This window comes from Pygocentrus nattereri, chromosome 27 (assembly GCF_015220715.1).
Source record: "Pygocentrus nattereri isolate fPygNat1 chromosome 27, fPygNat1.pri, whole genome shotgun sequence".
In the NCBI taxonomy this organism is placed as follows: Eukaryota; Metazoa; Chordata; class Actinopteri; order Characiformes; family Serrasalmidae; genus Pygocentrus; species Pygocentrus nattereri.
This window is the reverse complement of record NC_051237.1, coordinates 18,074,785-18,101,022: the sequence shown is the minus strand read 5'-3', so window position 1 is coordinate 18,101,022 and position 26,238 is coordinate 18,074,785. Positions and strand designations below refer to the sequence as shown.

At 43.5% G+C, this 26,238-nt stretch overlaps 1 protein-coding gene across 3 annotated transcripts in view; it reads left to right on the top strand.

Moving 5' to 3' along the window:
- The first annotated feature begins 14,459 nt into the window (after positions 1–14,459).
- hivep1 (HIVEP zinc finger 1) overlaps positions 14,460–26,238 on the top strand; it is a 68,797-nt gene continuing 57,018 nt past the window's right edge. For 2 of the 3 annotated variants that reach the window (XM_037535184.1, XM_017693804.2), the window contains exons 1-2: positions 14,886–15,021; positions 17,848–17,985. In XM_037535184.1, the coding sequence (XP_037391081.1) occupies positions 17,946–17,985 (40 nt within the window). In that variant the 5' untranslated portion in view covers positions 14,886–15,021; positions 17,848–17,945. Of the gene's footprint in view, positions 14,586–14,885; positions 15,022–17,847; positions 17,986–26,238 lie in introns of those variants that run through there. The other variant, XM_017693803.2, reaches the window with a different exon arrangement.

Genomic DNA, 26,238 nt, shown 5'->3' with positions numbered 1-26,238 from the left:
GCTCAGTAACACTGAGATTAATAACTGATCACATTGATTTATCAGTCTACTCAGGCTTTAGCAGAGCTCAGTAACACTGAGGTTAATAACTGATCACTTTGATTTATCAGTCTACTCAGGCTTTAGTAGGAACTTCAGTGTTTGTAAAGAAGCCATTAATTGAGGTCCTCTTTAGAATTTGTCTAACAAACATGTTTGCCTCATGCCAGAGTTAATAGCTAAACATGCTTTTTTTAATTAGCATTTTTTTATTTAGTGGATAAATATTCTAAAAGTGTTCTCATACAAATCCAAAAAGTGACTGTATTCTGAATACTGCCTTTTCAAAATGTACTTCTGGCCTGAAACTAGATACTAAATTTTTGTATTCTGAATGCACATTCCCAGTACTTGTGTTCTGTTATGGGATTGGAGAAGTAACACAATGGTTGAGTAGATTTTGTTCAAGGGGTTTTTACAACAGAGATGTTGCGAGTAATGTTGCAGGAATCTAAGTCTAAACTTCTATTCAGAAAGCCGATTGCAACACTGGTGAGGAGACGTTCCCTGTGGCATCAGAAAGTAACCTTGAGAGGAACCAAGACTCAATAGGATAACCCATACTTTTCTGATTTTTCTGATTGTGGAAAGTTTGTGTTTGACATTGACAGGTTGTTAGACGTGTGAAACATAGCAGGCAGGTGAGGAGGAGTTCATCTCAGTCATGCAGTGATAATGGAGTATGAGTGCTAAAAAGAAGCAGAGTATCAATTGAAACTGAAGTTTGGAGCATGGAGAAAAAAAGTCTTTGCTTCAGATTTTCCTCTGAAATCTTTTCTTTCTTTTTCTCTATATCTCTTTTCCCTACCAAGGCTATCTAACATCCAGCTGGAAACTTTGACGCTCTATCAAGCCTTTCCAGAACTCGCTGCACTGTCCTGGACCTACATGTCCTTGGACTGAATGTTACAGCAACACTGTTACAACATTAGTCCATGCTTTCTTGTTTCGGTTCTCCTGGTAACATGGCAAACAGAGCAAAACTGGAGTCTCCTTTTGGCACTGTTGCCGTGGCCCTGATTCTGCAATACGAAAAGGCCGCACAGAACGACGGGACTTTCCGAGCAGCTTGACCACAGTTAAAGAGCCTTGGGTCGGAGAACTCTCGCTTCTCTCCTTGACATTTCTCATAGATTCATCTCACATGGGAGCAGAGATATCGGCTGTTTCTCCGGGCTTGTTTGGTTAACTGTGTTGGCAAGGGCAGAGTGAAAAGCTAGAAGTCAGGGTTAACCACAATGCGCTCTTTAATTTCCCTTTAATTTCCTACAGTGCCAAGTGATGTGATTTCTCTCCAGGGTTTAGCAGCAGGGTCAAGGTTGTTTTCAGCTTGCTGTGGCTGGTAGGACATTTGAGTGCGAGTGATGGAGAGGAAATACCAAGTAATTCCTTGATTGCATAAGATAAGCCGATGTGGTTATGGGAATCCCCTAGCCTAATGCTTTTTTCCTCATGCTGGTGTATATCCATGGGTTATGACTTGCAAGAATCAACAAAAGAGGCAAGTAAAGTCAGGCTTCTCAGCACATCACGCTCTGGGGCTGTCATGGCCAAAACAAATCACTCTTGGGATAGCATGTGGACTGTACAGTCACAGAGCCTGTATGCTAAGATACCCATTTTTTGTTCCACTGGCTTGTAGGTGAAGGTTGCTGGAGCCTGAACATGCCCAACTATGCCATTTCTAAATTCTTAAAGAGATAGTTTGATGGAAAAAGAAACAAATTTACACAATTTTGCCATACTCATATATTCAATCAGCCGTGTTTGGTATCCAAAGTTTAGTTTTTTAGTTTTAACCTGGAGTCATGAGGCTAATTTAGCTGGGAATAAAAGCTTGCACTCCACCAATCAGCATGCAAATGATGAAATACTTTTGTCTATAAAACTGAACAAAATTCAGGCTTCATAATGGTTGCTACACTCTGTCCATACAGAGTTAGAAGCCACTTCAGCGAGTGGAGATGATGCCCATACCCAACATATTTAATACATTTAATGTCTTTTTGCTCCACTTATGTTTTTCTTGGCTTTATAAGTAAGTACATTTCATTTATAAAGAATATTTAAAACAACAACAGATGAACAATGTGCTGTACTTAATAATAATAATAATAATAATAATATAAAATCCATCCATCCATCCATCCATCCATCCATCCATCCATCCATCCATCATCTTCCGCTTCTCCGGTTCGGGTCGCGGGGGCAGCATCCTGAGCAATGAAGCCCAGACCTCCCTTTCCCCAGCCACTTCCACTAGCTCCCTGGGAGGGATTCTGAGGCGCTCCCAGGCCAGCTGGGCGATATAGTCACGCCAGCGTGTCCTGGGTCTTCCCCGGGGTCTCCTCCCCAGTGGACTTGCCTGTGACACCTCCCAAGGGAGGCATCCAGGAGGCATCCTAACAAGATGCCCGAACCACCTCAACTGGCTCCTCTTGACGTGAAGAAGCAGCGGCTCTACTCTGAGTCCCTCCCGGATGACCGAACTTCTCACCCTATCTCTAAGGGAGAGTCCAGCCACCCTGCGGAGGAAACTCATTTCAGCCGCTTGTATTCGCGATCTCGTTCTTTCGGTCATTACCCAAAGCTCATGACCATAGGTGAGGGTGGGAACGTAGATCGACCAGTAAATCGAGAGCCTTGCCTTATGGCTCAGCTCTTTCTTTACCACAACAGACCGGTAAAGAGCCCGCATCACTGCTGACCCAGCACCAATCCGCCTGTCAATCTCCCGCTCCCTTGTACCATCACTCGTGAAAAAGACCCCGAGATACTTAAACTCCTCCACTTGAGGCAAGAGCTCATCCCCGACCCAGAGAGGGCTCTCCACCCTTTCCCGCGTGAGAACCATGGCCTCGGATTTGGAGGTACTGATCCTCATCCCGGCCGCTTCACACTCGGCTGCAAACCGATCCAGTGAAAGCTGAAGTTCACGGCCTGATGTCCCCAATAGGACCACATCATCTGCAAACAGCAGCGATGTGACCCTGAGGTCACCAAACCGGACACCCTCCATCCCCTGACTGCGCCTAGAAATTCTATCCATAAAAATTATGAATAGAATCGGTGACAAAGGGCAGCCCTGACGGAGTCCAACTCTCACTGGGAAAAAGTCTGACTTACTGCCGGCCATGCGAACCAAGCTCCTGCTTTGTTTGTACAGGGCCTGAATGGCTCGTAGCAAAGAGCCATGTACCCTGTACTCCCGAAGCACCTCCCACAGAATACCCCGGGGAACACAGTCGAATGCCTTCTCCAAATCCACAAAGCACATGTGGACTGGTTGGGCAAACTCCCATGAACCCTCGAGAATCCTGGAGAGGGTGAAGAGTTGGTCCAGTGTTCCACGACCAGGGCGGAACCCGCACTGCTCCTCCTGAATCCGAGGTTCGACAATAAGCCGGACTCTCTTCTCCAGTACCCTTGCATAGACCTTACCAGGGAGGCTGAGGAGTGTGATTCCCCTGTAGTTGGAACACACCCTCCGGTCCCCCTTTTTAAAAAGAGGCACCACCACCCCAGTCTGCCAATCAAGTGGCACCACCCCCGATGTCCATGCAATGTTGAAAAAGCGTGTCAGCCAAGACAGCCCCACAACATCCAGAGCCTTGAGGAACTCGGGACGGATCTCATCCACCCCTGCAGCCCTGCCGCCAAGGAGCTTTTTAACTACCTTAGCGACTTCGGCCTCAGTAATGGACAAGCCTATTCCCGTGTCCCCAGACTCTGCCTCCTCACTGGAGAACATGTTGGTGGGATTGAGAAGGTCCTCAAAGTATTCCTTCCACCGCCCAATGATGTCTTCAGTCGAAGTCAGCAGCACACCATCTCCACTATATACAGTGCTAGTGGCACACTGCTTTCCCCTTCTGAGTCACCTGACGGTTTGCCAGAATCTTTTCGGAGCCGACTTAAAGTCACTTTCCAAGGCCTCACCGAACTCTTCCCACACCCGGGTTTTTGCCTTGGCAACGACTGAAGCCGCAGATCGCTTGGCCTGTCGATACCTGCCAGCTGCCTCTGGTGTCCTTCAGGCCAACCATGTCCGGTAGGACTCCTTCTTCAGCTTGACGGCATCTCTCACCTGGGGTGTCCACCACCGGGTTCGAGGATTACCGCCCCGACAGGCACCAACTACTACCTTGCGACCACAGCTACAGTCAGCCGCTTCAACAATGGAGGAGCGGAACATGGCCCATTCTGAGTCAATGTCCCCCACCTCCCCCAATATCTGGTCAAAGTTCTGACGGAGGTGTGAGTTGAAGATCAATCTGACAGGTTCTTCTGCCAGACGTTCCCAGCAGACCCTCACTATACGTTTGGGTTTGCCTGGTCTGACTGGCATCTTCCCCCACCACCTGATCCAACTCACCACCAGGTGGTGATCAGTTGACAGCTCAGCTCCTCTCTTTACCCGAGTGTCCAGTACACATGGCCGCAAGTCCGCTGACACGACTACAAAGTCAATCATTGAACTGCGGCCTAGGGTGTCCTGGTGCCATGTGCACTTATGGACATCCTTGTGTTCAAACATGGTGTTCGTTATGGACAAACTGTGGTTTGCACAGAAGTCCAAAAACTGAACACCACTCGGGTTCAGATCAGAGAGGCCATTCCTCCCAATCACACCCCTCCAGGTCTTACTGTCTTTGCCCACGTGAGCATTGAAGTCCCCCAGTAGGACAATCGAGTCTCCAGGAGGAGCACTTTCAAGCACCCCTTCCAAGGACTCTATGAAGGCTGGGTATTCTGAACTGCTGTTCGGTGCATAAGCACAGACAACAGTCAGGACCCGTTCCCCAACCCGAAGGCGTAGGGAAGCTACCCTCTCATCCACCGGGGAAAACCCCAACATACAGGCGCCGAGTCGAGGGGCTATGAGAAAGCCCACACCTGCCCGCCGCCTCTCACCATGGGCAACTCCAGAAAAGAAAAAAGTCCAGCCCCTCTCAAGGAGATTGGACCCAGAGCCCAAGCTGTGTGTTGAGGTGAGCCCGACTATATCTAGCCGGTATCTCTCGACCTCGCGCACCAACTCAGGCTCCTTCCCCGCCAGTGAGGTAACGTTCCAAGTTCCAAAAGCCAGTTTCAGCAACCAAGGATCAGAACGCCAAGGTCCACGCCTTCGGACACTGCCCGATCCACAATGCACCGCACCCCTACTACTGCCCCTCCCATCGGTGGTGGGTCGATATAATATAAAATATCAAGTTAATATGTATACACAAAATAATATGGATAATGAATAGAAGACGAATAAAGGAAAGGTTATGCTATTATTAAATCATTATTAAATGACGTGTTGATGTAAAGATTTGTATTCTATGGATGAAAAACAATCATTAATCATTAATAACTCCTTTTTAATGACTATTTCTCAAGTTCTGTGCTATTAAGACTGTTATATGTAAATTATGTTATATGTAAATGAGCTCTGTACTGATTGGATGCCCTGTATTGTGTATCATTCAAAAGCAGACCGGGTTGAAACACTGCTTGTAACTTTACTGTGAATGGACATGGCTGGTCACTTGGGTGGGGCTAAATTTGCTTGGCAGAAAAACACATGATCTGAAAACCCTTTGCAGCCAGTTTCCATATATGGTCTGTATAATATCCTGATTATCTACATTTTGAGTTAGATACAAATTGTGAACTTTTGGTTTTTCTCCTAATTATCAGGCTAAGAAAAATTCAATCCCACGATGGAAGGTAAGTTTAAATTTCCCCAGCATGATGTTTACAGCAGTGCTCACCAAATCTGAAGCCCCTTTCACATTACAGCATCTACACATTTCTACGGTTGCTGTGTCTTCCACACCACATGACCTATTTCCACATTGTTGACTGATATATACCTTTTAAACTTTTAACACCCCAGCAATATTTAACTAATGTTTATCTACTCAAACTGCACCAACTTTCTATCATGACTATTCACAGGTAGTCGCAACAGTGAAATTGTAAAATTGCATTGCACTCTGACAGTGAACTAAACCTCTTCTAGAATACTCACCTGACTAAATTGGCTTCATTCACTTATTAATATTAAACGAGGCTGTAAAAACACACAACACCTCATAGGTGGAGAATATTGATCTGGGATCATCCAAGTATGAGTCATCTACTGAGTCACATTCACAAAGGCACCTGCATTGTGCCTCTGGAGGCAACTCTGAGCTCGATCTAATAAAGCAAGGCATTTCAAGAGGCAAGGAAAGGACATGGCCTGGATTCTCTCTAAGTGGGTGTGGTGCACGAAGTGAGAAGAGAAGAGTAGATGAAGAAGACAAGAGAAGAGAAGATGAAGAAGAGAAGAGAAGAGAAAAGAAAATGAAGAGAAGATGAAGATGAAGAGAAGATGAAGAGATGAGAAAAGAAAAAGGAGAACAGAAAGCCAGATTTGAAGAGCAGAAAGGAAGATAAGAGAAGTGCAGAAGAGTAGAAAGAAAAGAGAAAAGCAGGAAAGAAAAATACAAGATGAAAAGAGAACAGAACAAAGAAAAGAGGAGAATCTAGAAGAAGAGAAGAGCAGAGAAAAAGAGAAGAAAAGCAGAAGAGAGCAGTAGAAAGCAAAATATAGAATAAGAGAAGAGAAGAAAAGAGCAGAGAGGAAGAGCAGATGAGAAGCAGAAAAGAATACTCAAGAAAAGCAGAGTAGAAGCATAAGAAAGAATAGAAACACAAAAAAGAGAAATTAAAAATACGAAAGAGAAGGTGAAAAGAGAATAGAAAATCAAAGACAAGAAGAGAAGAATACAGAAGTAGAGAACAAAAGAGCAGAGAAGAGGAGATGAAAAGAAGAGCAGCGAAGAAGAGAAAAAGAACGAACAGCAGAAGAGAAGAGCAGAAGAGAGCAGAGAATAAAAGAGAATAAAAGAACAAAGAACAGAAAAACATTATACAGAAGAGAAGACAAAAAGTGAGAAGAGAAGAGAAGAGAAGAGAAGAGAAGAGAAGAGAAGAGAAGAGAAGAGAAGAGAAGAAGGACAGTCAGTGACCTTGACACAGTGTAACGAGGAGGAGGAGGACTGTGCAGCCGCTGGTTCTTGCGAAAGGCTCAGTGTTTTTACTGCTCTCACGTTATGTGTTTGTGCCTGAGGAGAGATGTCCTCCCTCACTGCAGGAGTTATCTCCAGCTTCCTCTTCCTCTCCCCAGCCTATGTGTGCCTGCTTATGATATTGAAGGCATATTTTGAGATTTTCCATAAATAACCGATACATCTTTGGCAGGTCCCTTGGGCTTGTTCCGAATGAATTCGTTATACCTCAGGAAATGTAAACAGATTGTAACAGTGGGAAACATAAAAGGAACATTGTGAACATTGTGCATTTTGAATCATCTGTAATCTAATAGCTGCCTCTGCTGTGGCTTATTCAAAAAGTGCATGTGTCTGTGTTTACACTGGTGCTGAGGTGGGAGTGAAATATGTCTACCAGTGACAGCCGACTTAGTGCACTTATCACAGAGGAGAAAGTCAAAGCCTCTGTGTCCGTTTTCCGTCTCCGGGGAAGAACATTTTGGGACCCTAAACAGAGACAAGTGTTCTCATTAAGGGAGCGCAGTGTTGAGCTTGAAATCATTCACTTGCTCACTCATGTGGCTACAGAATGTCCTCTAGTGGCGGGGAGGCGGGAGGGGACTGGGGGAGGAGCCGGAGTCAGGAAGTTGCCATGGCAACAGCCTCAGTTACATAACTTCATATGGTGCGGTGTAAACAAAGGAGTCAGTGCTGTGCTGAAAGACAGTCCCCCCCTCACTATTATTACATAAATAGTTCAATAAGTACAATGTGGTTTATTTTGGATTGAGCAGTCAAATTACAGGCCTCTGAAAAGTTTCTGGGAATGACAATGACTTGACTTTGTAGCTCAGCGTCCTTACTGTAAGACTATAGTGGACAAAAAGCATTAGAGTAATGTGCTCCAGGCATTGACCTATTGAATACAGAAAGAACTCAATAGGTCAGTAGCCAGTAATCCTGATGGACTGACCACCTCAATCAATATCTCGGTGAAAATGTCCACGCTTAGTCCTGTAGTCTTCTCAAACATTCCAACTTTAAAGCTTTAGCACAGCCTTTGAGTAGATGCAGAAAAGTACAGTCTATATTTTTAAAAGTAAAGCTTGTTGTTTCATGTTGCTGTAAAGCTGTGCTACACCCATGACACTTATTTCCATACCTGGATCTGTGCAAGCAGTATCCTACAAAATTTGCCCTATGGATCTTCACTGGCTTTTAATTGCCCCCAAGTGCACATATGAGCAAGACTAAATCTTAAATATTTATGCATATGAATGTGAGAAACATATTCAGTAAAGAACCGACTGACCTGTATAATTTCCACAAGCATACAAAACAATTGTATTAATAATTAATTTAGGTCAGTAGACATTTTGACAAATGTTGAGTTTTTCATTAGGTTGAGTTAGGTTTGCCAATGTTCTTTGTAGGTGAAGTGTGGATCAATAATCAGATGACTGATTCTCACACCCAGATTAAGCCTACACCTAAAGTAAACAGGAATTTCTAAGGTTGAAACAAGACCAGGCCAAGGCTAGGTTTAATCCACGTCTATGACATTAACCCCAGAGGTTCAGGGTAAAGAGCATACTACTGATATTAACCTGTGAAAACTCCAGGCTTGTGACATAATAAGGCTTATTATTCAGTAACCACACAGAGTACAATTCAAACTAGCTGATGGGCCCTGGCCATTTAAAGGGATAAAGGTCAATGTATGAACTCTCTTCTTTAAGATTCTAGAAAATGAAAACCTCTCTTTTACCACCCACTTTCAGCTGTGCTACAACCAGTGCCAGTCTCTTGTAGTCAGTATGTATATCACTGCTCTGTGTAATATACCACTGCAGCTGCCAGTGAGCACGTGGGTTATCAGGCATAAATCCCTCTAGAAACATGGGACTGGTCACCAGGGAGGTGTAGGTTTACCTAGATGTACTTGAAGCTGCCGTAAGTGGACACCGCTGCCTCTGTGCAAGTGGATGAGGTGATTGCTGGAGCGTGCAAATATAGCTTATTATTTTCAACGAGGTAAGGCTAAAGCAAGATTGCTCCCAAAGGAAGCTCTTATTGGCTACAGAATGTGCTGAAGCCGAGACTGGCCGTCTCCATCAGCTGGGTTGGGAACATGTGACATCTCATGCAACACATGGGATAATGAAACAGCAGCCATGTACTGGAGTTTTGCTCAGTTTGGAGTTTAGGATACACATAGTGACCTTATGTAATTGGATCCAGCGAATCAGGTACTTTTGAAGATGTTCATTAGCTGGAGGCGTGGCAGATTGTGATTTGAACTACAATCCACAGGAAGGTAGAGCTTCAGTACCAGTGTTGGTGACCACTGTATTCATCAGCCAGGCTCTGGATGCAAGAAGCAAGAGGGTGTAAAATAAGTGGGCACCAGTGCTTCTCCTGGAGATCCTGGAGACTATCCTGCAGACTGTGGTTGGAATCTGCAGGAAGGTAGATCTCCAGGACCATGGCTGGTAAACACTGCCCTAAAGGGTTTAGTCATATTTTTTCATAAAATAGTAAAGAAATATATATATTTTAACTACACATACACTATTTTAGTTGCTCTTGGATCTGTAGGTCCTTAGTCCTGCACAGTTCTGTGGTTTGCCTGCTCAATTAACCTAATTCTTTTCAGCAGTGAGTTAACAGTGTGCTTGAGCACAGAAATTGTGCTGAACTCTGGCCCTCCAGAAGAAGAACTGGACACGGTGGGCATGTTCTATAAATATGTCAGTATGTTTAACTCTAAAAATCTCTGATTGTAACTTTTAAAAGCCCACTTATTGAGCGGCTGCTGCTGACAGGCCATGTTTAATCAATGACAGAAACCTCTGAATATTAACAACACACCCACTCATATGTGTAATGTGTACTTACGACATGGTGGATGTTGGAAAACCCTAGCGCTGAGGTCGCTGTGGCACTATTTTGACACTTTGTCAAAGAAGCTGTATCAAGTTGTGTATTAGGGGTAGCACTGTACAAATGATTATGGGAAAGTAGGTGTTTACTGGCAGTGATGAAAAATGATGGACTTTCACTAATGCTACACACATACAGGTTTTTTTCAGCCTGGCATTTCTTCGGCTCTAATACTGACTCAAATAGTTTTCTGTATCAAGTGAATGTGCTATGAGAAAAGGTTTTGTTCAAGACTTTTTGATTGCCTGAAGATTGAACACTAAACACACATAATTCACTATAATTCTAAACTAATGTAAAATCTCTGGGTTTATTATTAGCAATCAATAAACTGAACACCTTCAAGTCAACATTAAATAGAAATCATTGTGTATTTTTTTCCGTACCATGATGTATTTCCAACAGAAACATAATCAGGGAGGTGTCTGAGCTAGCTCAGCATTTTTGCTTGATGATAGATGTGGGTGATGGGAGGGGAAGGTGAAACATGATATTATTGGTGAATATTATTCCTCCCAGCCTGCTGGTGCACTGTCATGGCCAAAAGTCAATACACTTCAATATAAGATTTCAGAAATACAAGAATTTTATCTTTTAAATGGTGTGGTATAATAAATCATGGCCTAACAATTTAGTAAAAGGTCCGTTTTGATTACACAAGTGTTTATAAATCACAAAACGTTATATAATGTCATAAATCAATCAGCATGTCTGTTTGAAATGGCTTAATAGTTTGGTGCAGTTTGGAGTGAATGTGTGGTTTTCATTTAGGTTATTTAGTTGGCACAATGAAAATTATTGCACTCATGGCCAAATTCCTTTTGGTGAAAAGAAGTAAACACAACCTCTACAGCTACACGCATTGAACTATTTTTAAAAATAACATTTTTTCTGCAAATGTTAATGTGCAGTCACTTATATTTGATGAGCGTAATACATTTTCTGACTTTTCAACCACTGTGTTAACACTGGGCTACTAAGGGCTCCTCTAAGCAGCTGGCTGAGGATTTGAAAATAAAGCAAATTCAATTCTACAAAGTAGGTGAAAGAAATAAAAAGAATAAAAAAAAAAAAACTTCCAGCTTGCAATTTCCACTTTTCCAGATGTCATTAAGAAATGGCAGTTAAGGAGAACCGTGGAAGTCAAGACGACATCTAGAAGACCAGAGACATTTTGGAAATACGTACATTGGGCGTAAAAATGCAGCACTTCGTCCACAATCACCAAGGTATGTTTTTCGAGGGAAAAAAGCAGTATTTGATGAAAAGAAGAGCTTGCCAACAGTGCACAGAGACTGGATCTATTATGCTCTGGAGATCTGTGGCACAGGAAACACTGGACGGATAGATGGAAGAACAAATTCCTTTAAATATCATCAAATTTTAGAAGCAAACTGACACAGTCAGTCTAGAAATGAAAGAAGCTGGATTCTCCAGTAGGACAATGATCCAAAATCCACTACGAACTGCTTCAAGAAACACAAGCTGAAACTTCTGGAAAGGCCCTCGCAGCCATGAGCCCTTGAACACTATTAAAATCTGTGAGTAAATCTTTAACATGCTGTGTACGCAAGATGGCCCAAAAATATCACAGAGGTAAATGCATTCTGCAAGGAGGAGTGGGTGACACTTCCTAAAATTAGAATAGAATAGACTCCTAGCTGGCTACAAAACGTAAGCTATGACATCTGCCAGTGGGGGTGTTATGAAGTAATGGCTTAGTAGGGTGTCCAAACCTTTGTCCATGACACATTTATTCATATTTGTAGATTTTTAAAAATAGTTTGCAACCAATGCAGAGGCTGTGTTTACTTCAGTTCATGTCAAATATCAATAAAATATGAAATTTGACAGGGGTGCACAAATGTTTGCACACATTGGCCTCACAATTCCAGTGCAAAACTCAATAAACAAACTTTGGGTGCCAAACATGGCCTGGCTGATTGACTCCATTGGGAGTAAGTGGGATATGTGGGTCAATTTAAGATTTTTCCAAACTACTGCTTTAAGACTAAGCTAACACGAGGCCACACTGACAACAGAGGCTACTTTACATAAGAACATGTAGGTGTAGGTGACTATCACCTTGGTAAACCCGAAACACTGAAAATTTCCTCACAACATCCTACCACAATACTACATGGGCTGATAATGACTGATAACGATAGATGCCAAGCCAATTAAACTTAACCAATTAAACTGCTTGTATTTATTTTTGTCTTGCTGCAAAAACTTTGTGACTGTGACTATGTGCAGAGCAATGACATCAGGTGCAGGATGCCATTTTGTTAACGGCAGCGGTTGATAGCATGAGTCACATAGTGTCTCAATATGGAGAGCGTGAGGGTGTGCAGGCGGGAGCTGTCACAGAGGCAACCTCTGAATGGAACATCTCCCCCCACGCTGTTAGCACGGCCAACACGGGTGAGCTAGAAACTCACGCAAAGCCTAAACACAAAGGCACATAACGACAATAACAAGGAGGGAAATCATAACGGATTATCAAACATCATGATCACTTTGCGTGATGCTCAGAGTATCAATCTATAACGCTTCCTGTCTGAGACTGTGGTGTCTAACAACAATCTTCAGAGACTTGTTTGAACTGTCAAGCTGACAAAGGTGTTACAAAGACTTTTGGGCTGTCATGAAGATGAAGGAGAACAAGGCTTGACACCACAGCAACGGCGTTATTGGATTTGAATTTTCTGAAGAAATCCTGAGAATACTGAGGAAAAACCGAGTCTGAATGAGGCAGCCTTCAGGATGAGGCTGTTTGTTTGGTACCTATTCCTTGTCACCTGCACATACATATTCTCCCCCTATGGGCTTTCTAAGTGAGGGAAGCAGTGAGGACAGAAGAGACAGTCACCTCTACCGTGCTCATTAAAACACTATTTATATTCTCAGGACCGGAATGCTCTGACCTTTTTCATTAGCTGATGTGTCACTGCCGAACGCAGACGCCCCTAGACATATTGCTAGACGCATAGAGCTGCATTACTCCATTTCATTGTGCATTTTGAGAGGGCTTCAAATGGCTGGCAGATGCTGCCTGATGTTTATCATCATTAGCTGCATTCCATGTGAAGCCCACAGCGTTGCTGTATATCCGAGATACAGTCACTGCTTGCTTCTCTAATCATGTATCATAGTCTCTACGAAGGTGAACAAAGTCCATTACTTATTACAATTGTCTGGTCATAAAAAATGAATGAACAGGCCTTTTTTTAGCAGGCTGAGAGGAAACTTTGTACATAAATCATTCACATGACTCACCCGGCATTGCCTTATAGGTTCAGGAGACGCTGTTTCTGATTTAAATGAGCCCTGGGCAGGGGCGCGGCATCAAAGTTGGAAACTGACTGGCTGTTTTGCAGTGGGAAGTGTCGTGTCCTCTTTTAGAACAAGGGTCATTTCTCCTGCATTGGCTAATACATTTACACAATGCTTTGGCTGTTTGCACTGGATGTCAACAAGCACCATTAACTGCATCACTGATATATATTCACTCTCTACAGCTGTAATTTGACCTTTTTTCATTTTAGGCTTTACCTTAAATGTTGGTCATTAGCCTTATAATTGGTTATTAGTCTTAATAAAAGAAAATATTGGTTATTGGTCTTAATAAAATAAAATTCTACTCAAAAATAATAAATAAATAAATAATGACAGGGCAAGCACGTGACTGCCCTAAAGGCATTTCCTGTGAGGTTTGTGTACTTTATCAAATACGCTGCAGGCTACAGGTTGGGATACTTGCTCTCGGCCTGTTTAATTCGCTTAGTTAATGAGGTGTTTATATTTTCCCGGATTTTAACGCGGTGAACGAGCTCGCGTGTGGTTAAAAATGTGGCGAACCCTTCGGGTTTGGACGTGGATCCGCGCCTGTCACTGAAATTCCACATTTTACGCGACCGTCGTGAACTCGACGCCAAGTTCGGCTCTTTAACAGCGCTTAGCAAAAACCGCCCCGCCGTCCTCGCGTACATTCACTTCACATCGACACATTTCGCCTCTTAAACTCTCGCCCCGCAGGCTGGACCCCTCTCCCAGCCGCGGCTTGCTTCGCCATTGTTCTGCGAGGTCTGTGAGGGAAAGCCCAGGCACTAGCTGAGGGGCACAACGTGACCTGACAACAAGGAACCTCCGGGAAAACCGTCAGTGCTAAACTATGTGCAGAGAGGGGGGAGTGGGGGGGGGGGCATCGAAGGGGCACCGCGAGCAGCGACGCTCTGAAGCCGCTGGCTGGCTTGGCTTTTGTGAAGAGCAGAGCGCTTCTAGTCTGCCGCTGTCGTTCCTGTTCACAACGCTCACTAGATCGGCCTCTGAACGAGCAGCCGCTGGATGAGAACGACGGCTTTCGCGTCCTTATTTTGTCGTCCTTCGCGAATCTCCCTGCCCGCATTTCCTCTGGTTAAGGGGCGGAGACGGGACCCCCGCTGACGTCAGTGGGCCTGTCGGTTTCCTGCAATAGAAAGTGAGAGAGGGTAGAGAGAAAAAAAGAGCCCAGACCTTTCCCTCTGACCGTTAAGGTGTATGATAGTAGACATTTCTACAACACTTAGGACTGCACCTGTAAGTACCAACGGCCGAGAGCGGCGAGCGCTTCTCTGTGTCGCCGTGTTCAGACAGATATGGCAGTTTTGTTTAGTCCACAGTGGCCTTAACGTGCTCATGTAGCTGCCGCGGTTCGTGCGACCGTGATACGGAGCGAACAAGCTGTGTTTAGCACTCGGGCTCGGCGCAGTTCAGAAAGTTGTTCAGGAGCCCTGTGCAAGTTTTTAAAGTCCGGTGTTAAAGTCTTTCCCGAGCCAAGCCGGCCCGTGTTTTCTAGCTCACCGGAACGCCTCTGTTTTGGAGTAGACGTCTGCAGCATTTTAATGTGGTGTGTATGTGTGAGTGTGTGTGTGAGTGTGAGTGTGTGTGTGTCAGAGAGAGTGTGTGAGTGTAATGTTTATCAAGCCCGCAGCAGAGCCCGAGTGTTGCCGAAGAAACACTCTGGCGACGATAGGTAAGCTAAGCTAGCGCTTTCTCTGTCACTGCGAGGCTGCTCCGGTAGCGGCTGCCTTCTGGCGCAGTGTTGGCGATTTAAAGGCGTTTTCGGTCGATGTGAGGAAGTGTGTTTTGGCGTCCTGTTGCGGAGGACTCGCAGGGGTTTTCCCCGGCTCCTCCCTCTGCTGCTGCTGCCGCCGCCGCTGCTGCCCGGTCATGTCTAACATCTTGCAGGCATTAAATGCTCTCTGGTAACTTCCCACCTTCGTCTGGCCCCGGTCTCGTTCGGCACCGCGTCCTTAGCGCGGTTGTCAGACGGTGTTTTTACTGCCCCTTTGGGGTTTAGCACGTGGTGCCTCCCAGCAGCAGCGCCCGCGCTAGTGCGTGCTATCTGAAGCAGCTACGGCGGTTGTATACAGGCTGCGAGGAGGTCGTGGTGCTAACTGTGTGGGAGACCGTTTCTCAGTGAAGTGGTCCCGCTTAGACAAAACAAGTGTGTTTTGTTGTTGTGTCCGACCTTCTCCACGCCTTGCGTCTCGTTTTGCTGTCACCCGACGTTGAAGCAGTCCGTCAGGTTTTGTCGCCTGCCTGCCTGCCTGCCTGACCCCTTTGAAGCCCCGCTTTCGGGGTCATTTCGTCCTGCAGGTCTAAACTGGGCGTGTGTGTTTTGTGTAGGTATGATGCCTTGACTCGTCCTCGTAGGAGCCATACGCTTCCTCTGGATGCTGGGAGGTGATGTCATTGCCGTAGAAGCGCACATGCCCCGTGCACTTGTAGTAAGTGTTATGTAATATCGCCAAGTCGAGGCGTTTGTAAAGGAGGCTGCATGGTGCAGAAATGCTTTTGGGCGAGGCAGTGAGGGCCTGCGAAACAGCCCCCCTCTCTTTCTCTCTCTCTCTCTCTCTCTCTCTCTCTCTCTCTCTCTCTCTCTCCTTGCAACAATAGACCACAGCTGAAGGCAGAAACCGTGCAGGCCAAAAACCCCCAAACCTTCCATCATCTGCCAGAGCCACTGCCCAGCAGACATTGTTGAGGCTCTGTTCACCTGACCCGAGCACACAGGTGCTGGTTTCATTTGCATTCATATCTCACATCACTGCTAAATCGAGCCCTGCTTTGGCGTTCAGAGGAACTGTGGTCTTTTTGAGAAAAAAAACAAAAGAGGCTGTGGTTTGGTAACATGTAGAACAGGCCGCCCTCGCTTTCGCCTCACTGTCCCTCACACTGTTGTGTTTGCATTACTTCTGCAATTTGCATAGGAGCCAAAAAGTGGGTCTCCCAAACCTGCTGCAGCAGAAAGACCATTAGAAGCACTACATCTAACGCCCTTGATAGGTCTGCCCTTTCTGATTTGCATGGCTCTGACGCTTTGATATGCAGCGTGTGAACCTTTTCACGAGGCGGTGAACTGAGATAGAAGCTTCTCCAGCAGCCATGGCACCTAGCCTGCAGGGCAGAGACAAGGGCGTATTGTGGGCCCCCTTCGTCACCGTGGACCACTTTTCGTCAAAGCGAGGGGTAGATGTGTGTGGCTGATGCACACATGCCATGCACCCAGCTCCCCAGAGCTACAGAGATGTGACATGAGATTAGGACTGCAGTGATTAATCAACTTTCCTGATTAGTCATTGATTAACGTCAGTTATTAAAGATCAGTGCACCGTGTACTTAAAACAAGAGCTCTTTGGAATATTGATATGATACATATGGTCATGCTGACAGATTGTGGTACATTACAGGATGAGTGTGAGTGTGTGAGGTGGGGTGATGTGCCTTCTAATGTTTGATTGCATCTGAGAATGAAAGAAAATGATGCAGATGGAGGTTTTGCCTAATCTAAATCTGCATACATCTTTGGACATGCAGACATGCAGGCTCTGGATTATGTGGCCTGTTTGTGAACTTCAAGGGTTGTTGGGTGGGATGCAGAGTTCAGCAGACTTTGCCTGTGGAATTGCCCTAAATTCACATGGGTACTTAGCGAAACAAGAGGAGTTCCCGACCAATCAATCAATCAATCAATGAAATTTAGACAAACAAAGAATGTCTTCCAATGTAAGTAATACACTATTCATAAGCAAATGTGAAAATTTTGGTGTTAGCATCACCCATGGAGGAGAGCACAGCTGACGTCCCCTCTTAGTGGTGATATCTGTAAGCTTGGAGCTCTGCAATCTTGTGGAGTCAAGACATTAAGCACTTCAGGGAACATCACAGGACATACGCCCAAATTCCATGAGACCAGAGTCTGTGATTCCAGAGTCTGGAGACTTAGATTAGGCATTGGAATGAAAAATGAGAGGAAACGGCAGAAGGTTGTACACACACTGAAATACCCAAAAGCCACTGTATTGTTTGAAGATTGGGTTTAAGGGATTTACACTGGGTTGGAGATTTACACAGAACTTCTCCAAGGACATGACTTCATGATGCCAGTGTGTGTTTACATGATGTAGCAGAGTGATGAGCAAATCTGTGTAATGTCAGTGTGTGAAATCCTTTACTTAATAAATGATTTTGTTCACTAAATGATTTGGTACAATGTGGGGAAGAGCTCATTTTTAAGCAGCGTGCTATTATGGTGGCTGTGTGACATCGGTAATGGAACAGACACAGGGATAGGTCAGTGGTGTGAACCCTGTTGAGTGGGGTTAGGTCATATGTCTCATAACGTTTATGAGGCTAGCACGTGCGAAGATGTTTTGGATGCTGACGATTGTCAGGTTTAGACTGAATTTGTTGGACTAGTCAGGTTCAGATAGTTTGTAACATAGCTTAGTCTTCTATAAGATTGTTTTTCCATGTGTTCTTTTTGTTAACAGTGTGTATCTCTCTTGTGTACCAGGAATCAGCGTTTCTGTTCCCGGAACACCGGCGTTCCGGTCAGCGTCCTTTTCCGCAATGCATTACTAAGTGAGTTGGGCCGGGTGGGAAAAACGGAAAATGCCGCGAACTAAGCAGAACAACCCCAAAAACCTGAAAGGTAAGTGCTCGCTCTCTCTCTTGCTCTCTCGCTCTCTCTCTCTCTCTCTCTCTCTTGCTCTCTCTCTCGCTCTCTCTCTCTCTGTCTGTCTCTCTCTCTGACATCCAGAGTCAGCAGGTAGTGACACTGAAGCGTTCTGGTCCAGAACGGAATGGACACTTTTCTGGCTTCTGCTAAAACAGAAATAAAACTGCTGAAGTTTCTACAAGTGGTGACGGTAAAGCTTGGGCTGAGGTGTACACAGTACAAGTAGACGAAGGGAGGGGGTAAGATGGAGGGAGAAGATCACCCTAAAGGAGACAGTGATGTGACACAGTCTTTTGTGTGCATGCCCCCCCCCCTTCCCCCACCACTGACTTCATATCCATTAGATCTGCTGAGCTCTACAATACCGCTGTAAAAGACTGTCCACAGAGTGACAGCTAAAAACTTAAACGGCTCAGATGACGACATTTCTTGGATTCTGAAAACAGTCCGATTTACATTTGTGATGTAAAGTGTTCTGCATGGTTGCTGTGTATATATTACATGCATAGTCCCAAACATCTAGACAAAATGAATCCTATTGCATTTGGTGGGTGTAATGCCTCCTAAGGTATTTATTCAGTGCACAAGGGGGTTCATGGGTTCAGTGCTCTCTGCTTCACTGTTCATCCTTCATTTGCACATTCTACATAGTCCATGGGATTTATTTACCCTCGCTCTTTGCCAAAGCGTGGACCCCTAATGGTTCATTTGTACCTCTTCCTCTAGTTTACAGTATTTTTCATTTTACAGCATTTGACTTTTTTACTCACCCTTTATAAACCATTCATAACGCACAAAGTGTAGCCTCACACAAGTGTGTGTAGCTCTGTAGCTGTGTGGTATGCATTTGCATAACTTTGGGAAAAAACTCTACCTGTATGTTAAACATTGACAAACAGTCTTGCTTACTGTCTTTCCAGTGCTTAGTGCAGTAAAGATGTGGCCTTACTGTTTTCTGTTTGAATTTTGTGGTGTCTTGCGCTGCGATATTAGTACTAGATGTGACAACTCTGAAAACAGCTTGCCAGATGTTTTTGGACATTTTTGTTTATAACGAAGCCCCTTCGTATACTTATTGTTTTGAGGTCCTGTGGACAAACAACATAAATAATTTCATTTCATAATCGTGCATTGCCTTTTGAGAGCACGCCGGAGTCATTACATAGCAATAAAAGCAGTCATCGAAAACCTGACAGAAATAAAGAAATCAGTAATGAAGGCCTAAAATAGGTACAAAATAATGTTACTTTCCAGGTCATAAACCGGCGATGATTCACTGATATGTTTTCCGTTCAGGCTGAGAGTAGATTAGGGCCGGTTAAGAGTGCTCAGTGTTTCTACTTCAGTCAGAGTGGGGTGATTCACCGCTCTTAGCGTGGCTTGCTAGAACACGTGTTTGCGTGTGCTGCCTTTTCACCTATTTCACCATCCTCCTCTCTTTTCCTCTCCTCCACACATCTGCGCCAAGGGCAGAACAGGTCGAACGGGTAAAGCTGCGTGCCGTCACACGTCCACATTCTGCTGCACTGAGTGGCGTTCCCCTGGAATTCTGACCATTTCCTTTATAGCTCCCCCTCCTAAACATATGCAATGTGCCTACTGGCACTTGCTTAGAGGAGCAGTTTCATGGCCTTCTGTTTCCACATAAGTTTTGTTTGTTTTTATAAAACACACACACACACACACACACACATATATTACATATTGTGTGTGTTTTATTTTCAACACTATATTTTGGTTAAATGAGGGATGAGTCTGAATTTTCTGTGATGTGACTAGGCTTGTAACGTTAGCTGAAGTGAAAACAAACAGTTAGCATTTGTCTGTTTATTGTGAAGGCTTTAGATTGATTTTAGTTATTAGGAAAATATGTTTCAAGCCATTTGTGCTCCTGGTCTAGCTTTATTGGAATATAGTGCCTCAAAAATAAGAATATCAAATGTGATGAAAATGTCCACAAGTCTATTTCTCTCTTTAAGAACTCATAAAACTACATAACTCATATTGTTTCCTTATACGTGGTTTCCTAGAAATTGACAAATTATTTATAAAAATAACCAAACAATTCTGATTAATAACTGAATAATAATGCTAGAGTGCAATTAGTTAAAGTAAACCACTACAAAACCACATTAAACAAATGAGGGGGGATATACAAGGAATCCTTCTTAAACAATTTACCCAAAAGTTTGCAGACTATTCATTCGCTCATCCATTCATTCAGTCATTTATATATTGCTGCAGTAAATAAATGTACACATGCTGGAACATTGCTGTGAGGATTTCATTACATTCCGTCACAAGAGCATCAGTGAGGTCAGGTGCTGATGTTGGATGAGTAATTCTGGATCACAAACGCCACTCCAACCCATCCTAAAGGCTTTGGATGGAGCTCCATCACTCCAGACATCACAGTTCCACTGCTTCACAGCCCAATGCTGAGAGTTCAGTACCCCTCTGGATGATGCTTCACATTCGGTATGGTGTCCTTAGGCTCATTTCCAGCTGCTGCAGAGTGGACCATTCCATTGCCGTTACTTTACCAACGAGATTAAACTGATTGTGCAACCAGCGCTTGTTAAATTTGCTGAATTCTCTACATGAAAAAGATATCTGGATGTAACAGGTGCTCAACAGGTCATCTGGTCTAGTGGCATGTTCATTATGTAGTCAGTAAATTGTTGGCACACTGTTGTTTTTGTTTGTAGCCAGTACTACATACTTTAGCCAGTATGTAGCCGGAAGATTTCGGACCGTTCATAGTGTGTTTTGTAGGCTGTTACTAGGTTCTACAGAATGTAGTACAGTGGCTGAATGACTTGTTGGCATGTTGGCATTCCATTGTGTGGACTTGACTAATATCAGCTGAGAAGAACCTGACATTCACATGCGAACACACACACACACACACACACACACACACACACACACTAATTATAAAAACAGACAGAATTGCTGAGCGTTCCCTGCATGCTGTTGAGTGTGTACTGATGTCATGGATACAGAAGGGGACCTCCCTCCGTCCTTTGGTCAGTAAAAGCACACGCCCTTCCTGCAGCCTGCTATAATCCTGCTATACAGCTTCAAAGTATGAAGCTTCTATTGTTTTGCCAACCTGCTGCGTTTCCAGAATATGTGTGTGTGTGTGTGTGTGTGTGTGTGTGTGTGTGTGTGTGTGTGTGAGTGACTTTTGACTGCAGAAGTAAGCGGGAATGCTTGTGTGACACAGTTTGTGGGCAAACAGACAGGAAGTGAGGAACCCCCGCCCCTTGCCAGGCATTTCTGTTTACTTTTGTCAAACAGCTGGTCGCTAAGCGCACAGAGCAGTGCTAATGCTAGTGCTAACACAACTGGGTTATCTTACCATCACATCACAGCTGACAAAAATGCATGATTTCTATTGCGAACACAAACATAAATATGCTGTTAAAAGGTTTGAAAACCAATGTTTTTAGTAATTAATAATTATAATAATTATTAATAAATAATAATTTAGTAATTAAACCAATTTAATTGGAGAAACTCTATATGATGTACATGAACTCTATATGATGTAGTCCTGTGCAGCTTCACAGATTATTAATAATTGCTTGGAAAGCAGTAAGCTCTTTAAAGTACCCGTATCACGGAGAACTGACTTTTTCTTAAACTCACTTTTCTTAAATCAAAGACACTGATGTAGTTTGCTGCGCGCCCTGCGGTGGCCTGTCCAGGGTGTATCCTGACTCCGCCCGATGACTGCTGGGATAGGCTCCAGCACCCCCACTGAGGGAGAAGCGTGTGATGTAGTTTGTGATGTCACGCAAACAATTGCACTTTTGTACTTCTGCCTATTCATTCTACAGCAGTGCAGCTTCGCCCATTCATGCTGAAGTTATAAAGTGTGTTTCAGCCTGGACTGCCTTTCTGAAAGAGGCACAATACGGGGCAGCCAGCTAGAACAGAAGTCATTTACCTATAGTGCCGGTCTCAAAGACACAGTAACAAAAGCAATGCTGCATTAAAAGTAATGCAGCAAATGTGCCTTTAAGAATGAAGAACGCATAAAATATGAACAGAGAACAAGATAAACAGCTCCTAAAATAACCGATAAAGCTGTGTATCATCAAGAATCAGGTTATAATAAAATTAACTTCCAGAGTTCCTCATATACAAAAATTTGTGGATTGTGAACTAAATAATAACGTATACCATCGCAAAGTACAAAATAAAGTTACACATTGTAAATGGATCATTGAAATATATGTATTTGTCATTTGATAATAAAAATAATAGATTATTGAGCTTTGGAACAGTTGTGTAAATTTACATCAAGGGGTCAAACGGTCATTATTGTAGAATAAATAAATAGTCATCCATCTAATCTAATCTCATGCCCTGTTACTCTCTCTGCAAGTTGGGCTTCTTGTCCTGTGATTGCTTCAGCATGCTTACTCAATTACTGAAATATAATAAATGAAATGAAATAATTTGACATTATTTGAACACTAGTGGACTAACAGACAAGAGTGTTGGAATTAAATGATATGAACAGAAATTGAACTGACATTAGAAAAGAGCAGCTTTTCTAAACTATGGCCAGCTGGTCATTCACACTGCATAATAGAGACAGCAGCTGATGTGTTGCATCTCTAACAGCTTAAAAATAAGTGCTTTGAGCGAGTCAGATACTGTACGCAGAAATGCTGAAATGTCTTAACTTTGATTGCAGACTATACAGTGATTTCCTTTCAACTGGAGTTGTGTTGTCTTTCTAACTGATGTCTTTTAAGTGTGTCGAAGTATAGCCTCATTTCCTGCTTTGCAGGAGTATTTTTAGCCTGACTTTCAAGATCATGGAAGAATTTGGCCCCCCAAAAAAAGCCTGAAAAGCTCCTACTGTAGCCTAGGAGTAGTTTTCCGCTATTAAATGCAGCATGAAAAAGGACAGAAGGTGTAAATGCTGGAAAACGGATCACTGGAAAATTCTGACATGGAGCCTCTCAAAGCCATTAAATTCCCAAGTTAGTTTAGCTCTCTGAGCTGCAGACAGTTTGGGTCTGTGATTCAGATGATTTAACTCTAGTTCTTTGGGAACTGCACATTGTGGAGATAGCATAAGTAATGCCTGAGGTGTGAAAGTTACAGAGTACAGTGAATGTTCTGGATAGGCTCAAGAGGAGTAAGTAGAACCAGGTCAGGCAGAAGCATGAGAGCTCCGCTCCTCTTTGTTTCTGTGTTATTTAATGAAACAGCCCAGTTAAGTGTGGATGACGTGACACTGCATCAATATCATGATAATTAACTTCTATGAGTTTGTCATGAATATTGTCAGCACTATTCGGATTCGTGTTGCAAGTTTGAACGACAAAGATGCTGGGAAAGCAGTGTGGTAAACCACTCATTAGTTATTAGTATACCGGTTGAGTTTTGTCCTAACCGTTTTACTTGTATGTCACAAGTGAATGAAGATAATGCAACATACCAGACAACATAAAGGAATGGTTGATCTCTTGGGGTTAGTTCCACCTAACATGGACACCATTTCATGCTTCCTTTCAGTACCGCCTGAAAAGCTGTCTGACTCGTTCAGCGGCATCAGAGTTTAGGGGTCAGCTGGTACAGAAGCATGAATGGGTGGTTGGATAGTGTAGTAGTTAACACCTCTGCCTTCTACGCTGTATACTGGGGTTCAATCCCCACCTGGGCAAGCACCCTACACTATACCAATAAGGGTCCTTGGGCAAGACTCCTAACACCACCTTGGCCTTCCTGTGTAAAATGATCAAATTGTAAGTTGCTCTGGATCAGAGCGTCAGCCAAACGCTGTAAATGTAAATGAATGGCTGCAATATTTTCTAAATTTCAGCAGTGCCAGATGGTCCGTTTGAGTATATGGAGCACATATTTGACACAAATGAGAAATTAGATGAAGGTAAAGTCCTGAAGCTTCTCATTTGAATTTCCTATTCCACCTTAAATGATTCAGCAGTTACATTCAGGTGCCTATAGAGGTGAATGTAACTGCTGCTCTGTTCAAGGTGGAATGGAAAATTTTAACAGAAAGCTGGCGAATAAGTAGCCAACCTCTTCCTGAAACGGGAAACGGCATTTAGCATAATTTGTTTGCCAGACCCATAGGACTAGGTTCAGAAAGCAGTATTGAGATGGGTTTATTATTTTGCACAATACACACATCACAATATTTCAGCTGTACAAAAATATATCTATCTAAGCTTAAATGGTTTTATTAGAATACACACCGAAACCATTAGAAATTGTAATTATATTGAGATGAAGATGTTTGGCCATATCGACCGCTACTAGGTGATGATGTTAAAAGTTGTGATGTTTTATTTTTACACTTATGACACAACAGCCTGTTAATGATCAACTCCTGGGCTTGCTCACCTACCTCACGAGGGCACTGGGCTACCACCGTTGCCATCTTAGTGCTCGCAAATAATCAAGTCTCCTAAACTGGTAGATTGAGGAGGAGGTAATATGAAAATTCTTAGTCCGGAGTGGACAATATTTACACTGACCACACACCTAGCGTTTCAAAATTGTTTTTAATGCATGAGCTTGTTTGCCAGTTTGCAGTAGCACGACAGATCTTTCCCTTTTTTCTTTGCAAAAAAAGCTGAAGGACGACTGCAAAGGTACCTTATATATTATGCCATTCTCCCATTTGTTGTGATGTCAGCATTCATCAGCTCTTCAACCTTTCCTGTATTTAAACCAGCGCTGGGCCAAAAGATTTTCAACAGATCTTTAACAATAAAGTTTCTTTAACAATAAGCTAGCATGGTTTTATCACGTTATCATGATTACATTTGTTTTCTTGTTAAACTTATGATACAGCTATTTTTTCCGTATCACCCACCTCCAACCCTAAGTATCTGTAAAGGTCTGTCGTAGGTGAATGAAATCTTTGCAGGTATTTTTTCTTAACTAGTAAACTTAACTAGTAAAAGTACTGAAAATCATAATTAAAATTCCGAAAGAAAGCAAGATGTCTCCAAACTTTTGCAAGGCAATGTTGCTGTCCTAGATCCTCAAACAGATGAAATTGCACAATTAACAGCCAGCACTTACCTAATGCAGTCAGACTATCCTTAGCGTGGGGTCAGCACTTGTGCATTGTCTATGGGAGTGGTGTGAAGACACACAGTGCACAACAACAGCCTTTAATTATATTTGCAGCAAGGTTTCACAATCTCTGTCTCAGTGTCCCTGGACTGCACGTTTTAGTCCGTTTCCTGCTCTCCCACACTCCGTTAATAAGTAAAGAGCTTGATATTCAGCTGGTGTGTTGAGTCAAATGTGTTGAAACAGGACAAACACTATGATTGGAAAACACCAGTGATTACGGTAACACTGGACCTCTATACACTATTGGGATCTAGTTTGATAGTTAAGACTCACTGTTAGTCCTGGGCTCTAGACATTTGGCTTGAAATATTGCTTGAGAATGTCAGCGTAATCTTTTTCTAGATTGTTTTGTGAAGATAGATTGACTTTGGTGTGTGTTGAACTGAAAATGAACAAAAAATGACATAGAAGGCCTGATGATCTCTGTTTTTGTGAAGGCCTAGAAGACCCTATGGGGTTCCTCTCTGTATATTGATGAGCTCCACCTTCTGTTTAAAGTTAAGCCAAAGTGTTATTATCCAATATTTTCATTGTGATACAAATCCTTGTTGTTGAAATATATGATGCATTTATTCACTGCTGAGATATTTTATATACCTTGAGGCGCCCAATGAAAACAGTTCGCCTTGTGCTTCAGCAGTCCTCCCACTTCTAAAGGAGAAGGCTGATGCCTGTTGGGGCTGGAATCTGAAGCTAGTTCAAACCCTGCTTTGTGTCGCATGTCCTGCACTTCGCTTGCTTCTCTGGAGTTTGTCCTGTTTTCAACAGGACCTCGAATGACCTGCCCTGCCCTGCTCTACTGACTGCTCAGGCATAGCCCCAAGAGGTGGTCGAAGGTTATGTTGAGAATAAGGTGTAATGTAACTGCGACTGTGAATGGTCTCCAGCTCCAGCATAGTTTATGAGTCCTATTGTGGTAAAAGGCCATTGAGCAACAAAGCTCGGTCTATGGATGCACACTAGAGACATATGGGCAGCGTAGATTGACTGGGAAATCTACCATGTTATGGATTGTTCATTGATACGTGCACCTGTTGAGACCAGCTAGTGTGAAACCCCCCACACCCTTTATATTGTGAAGGTATTTTAGTC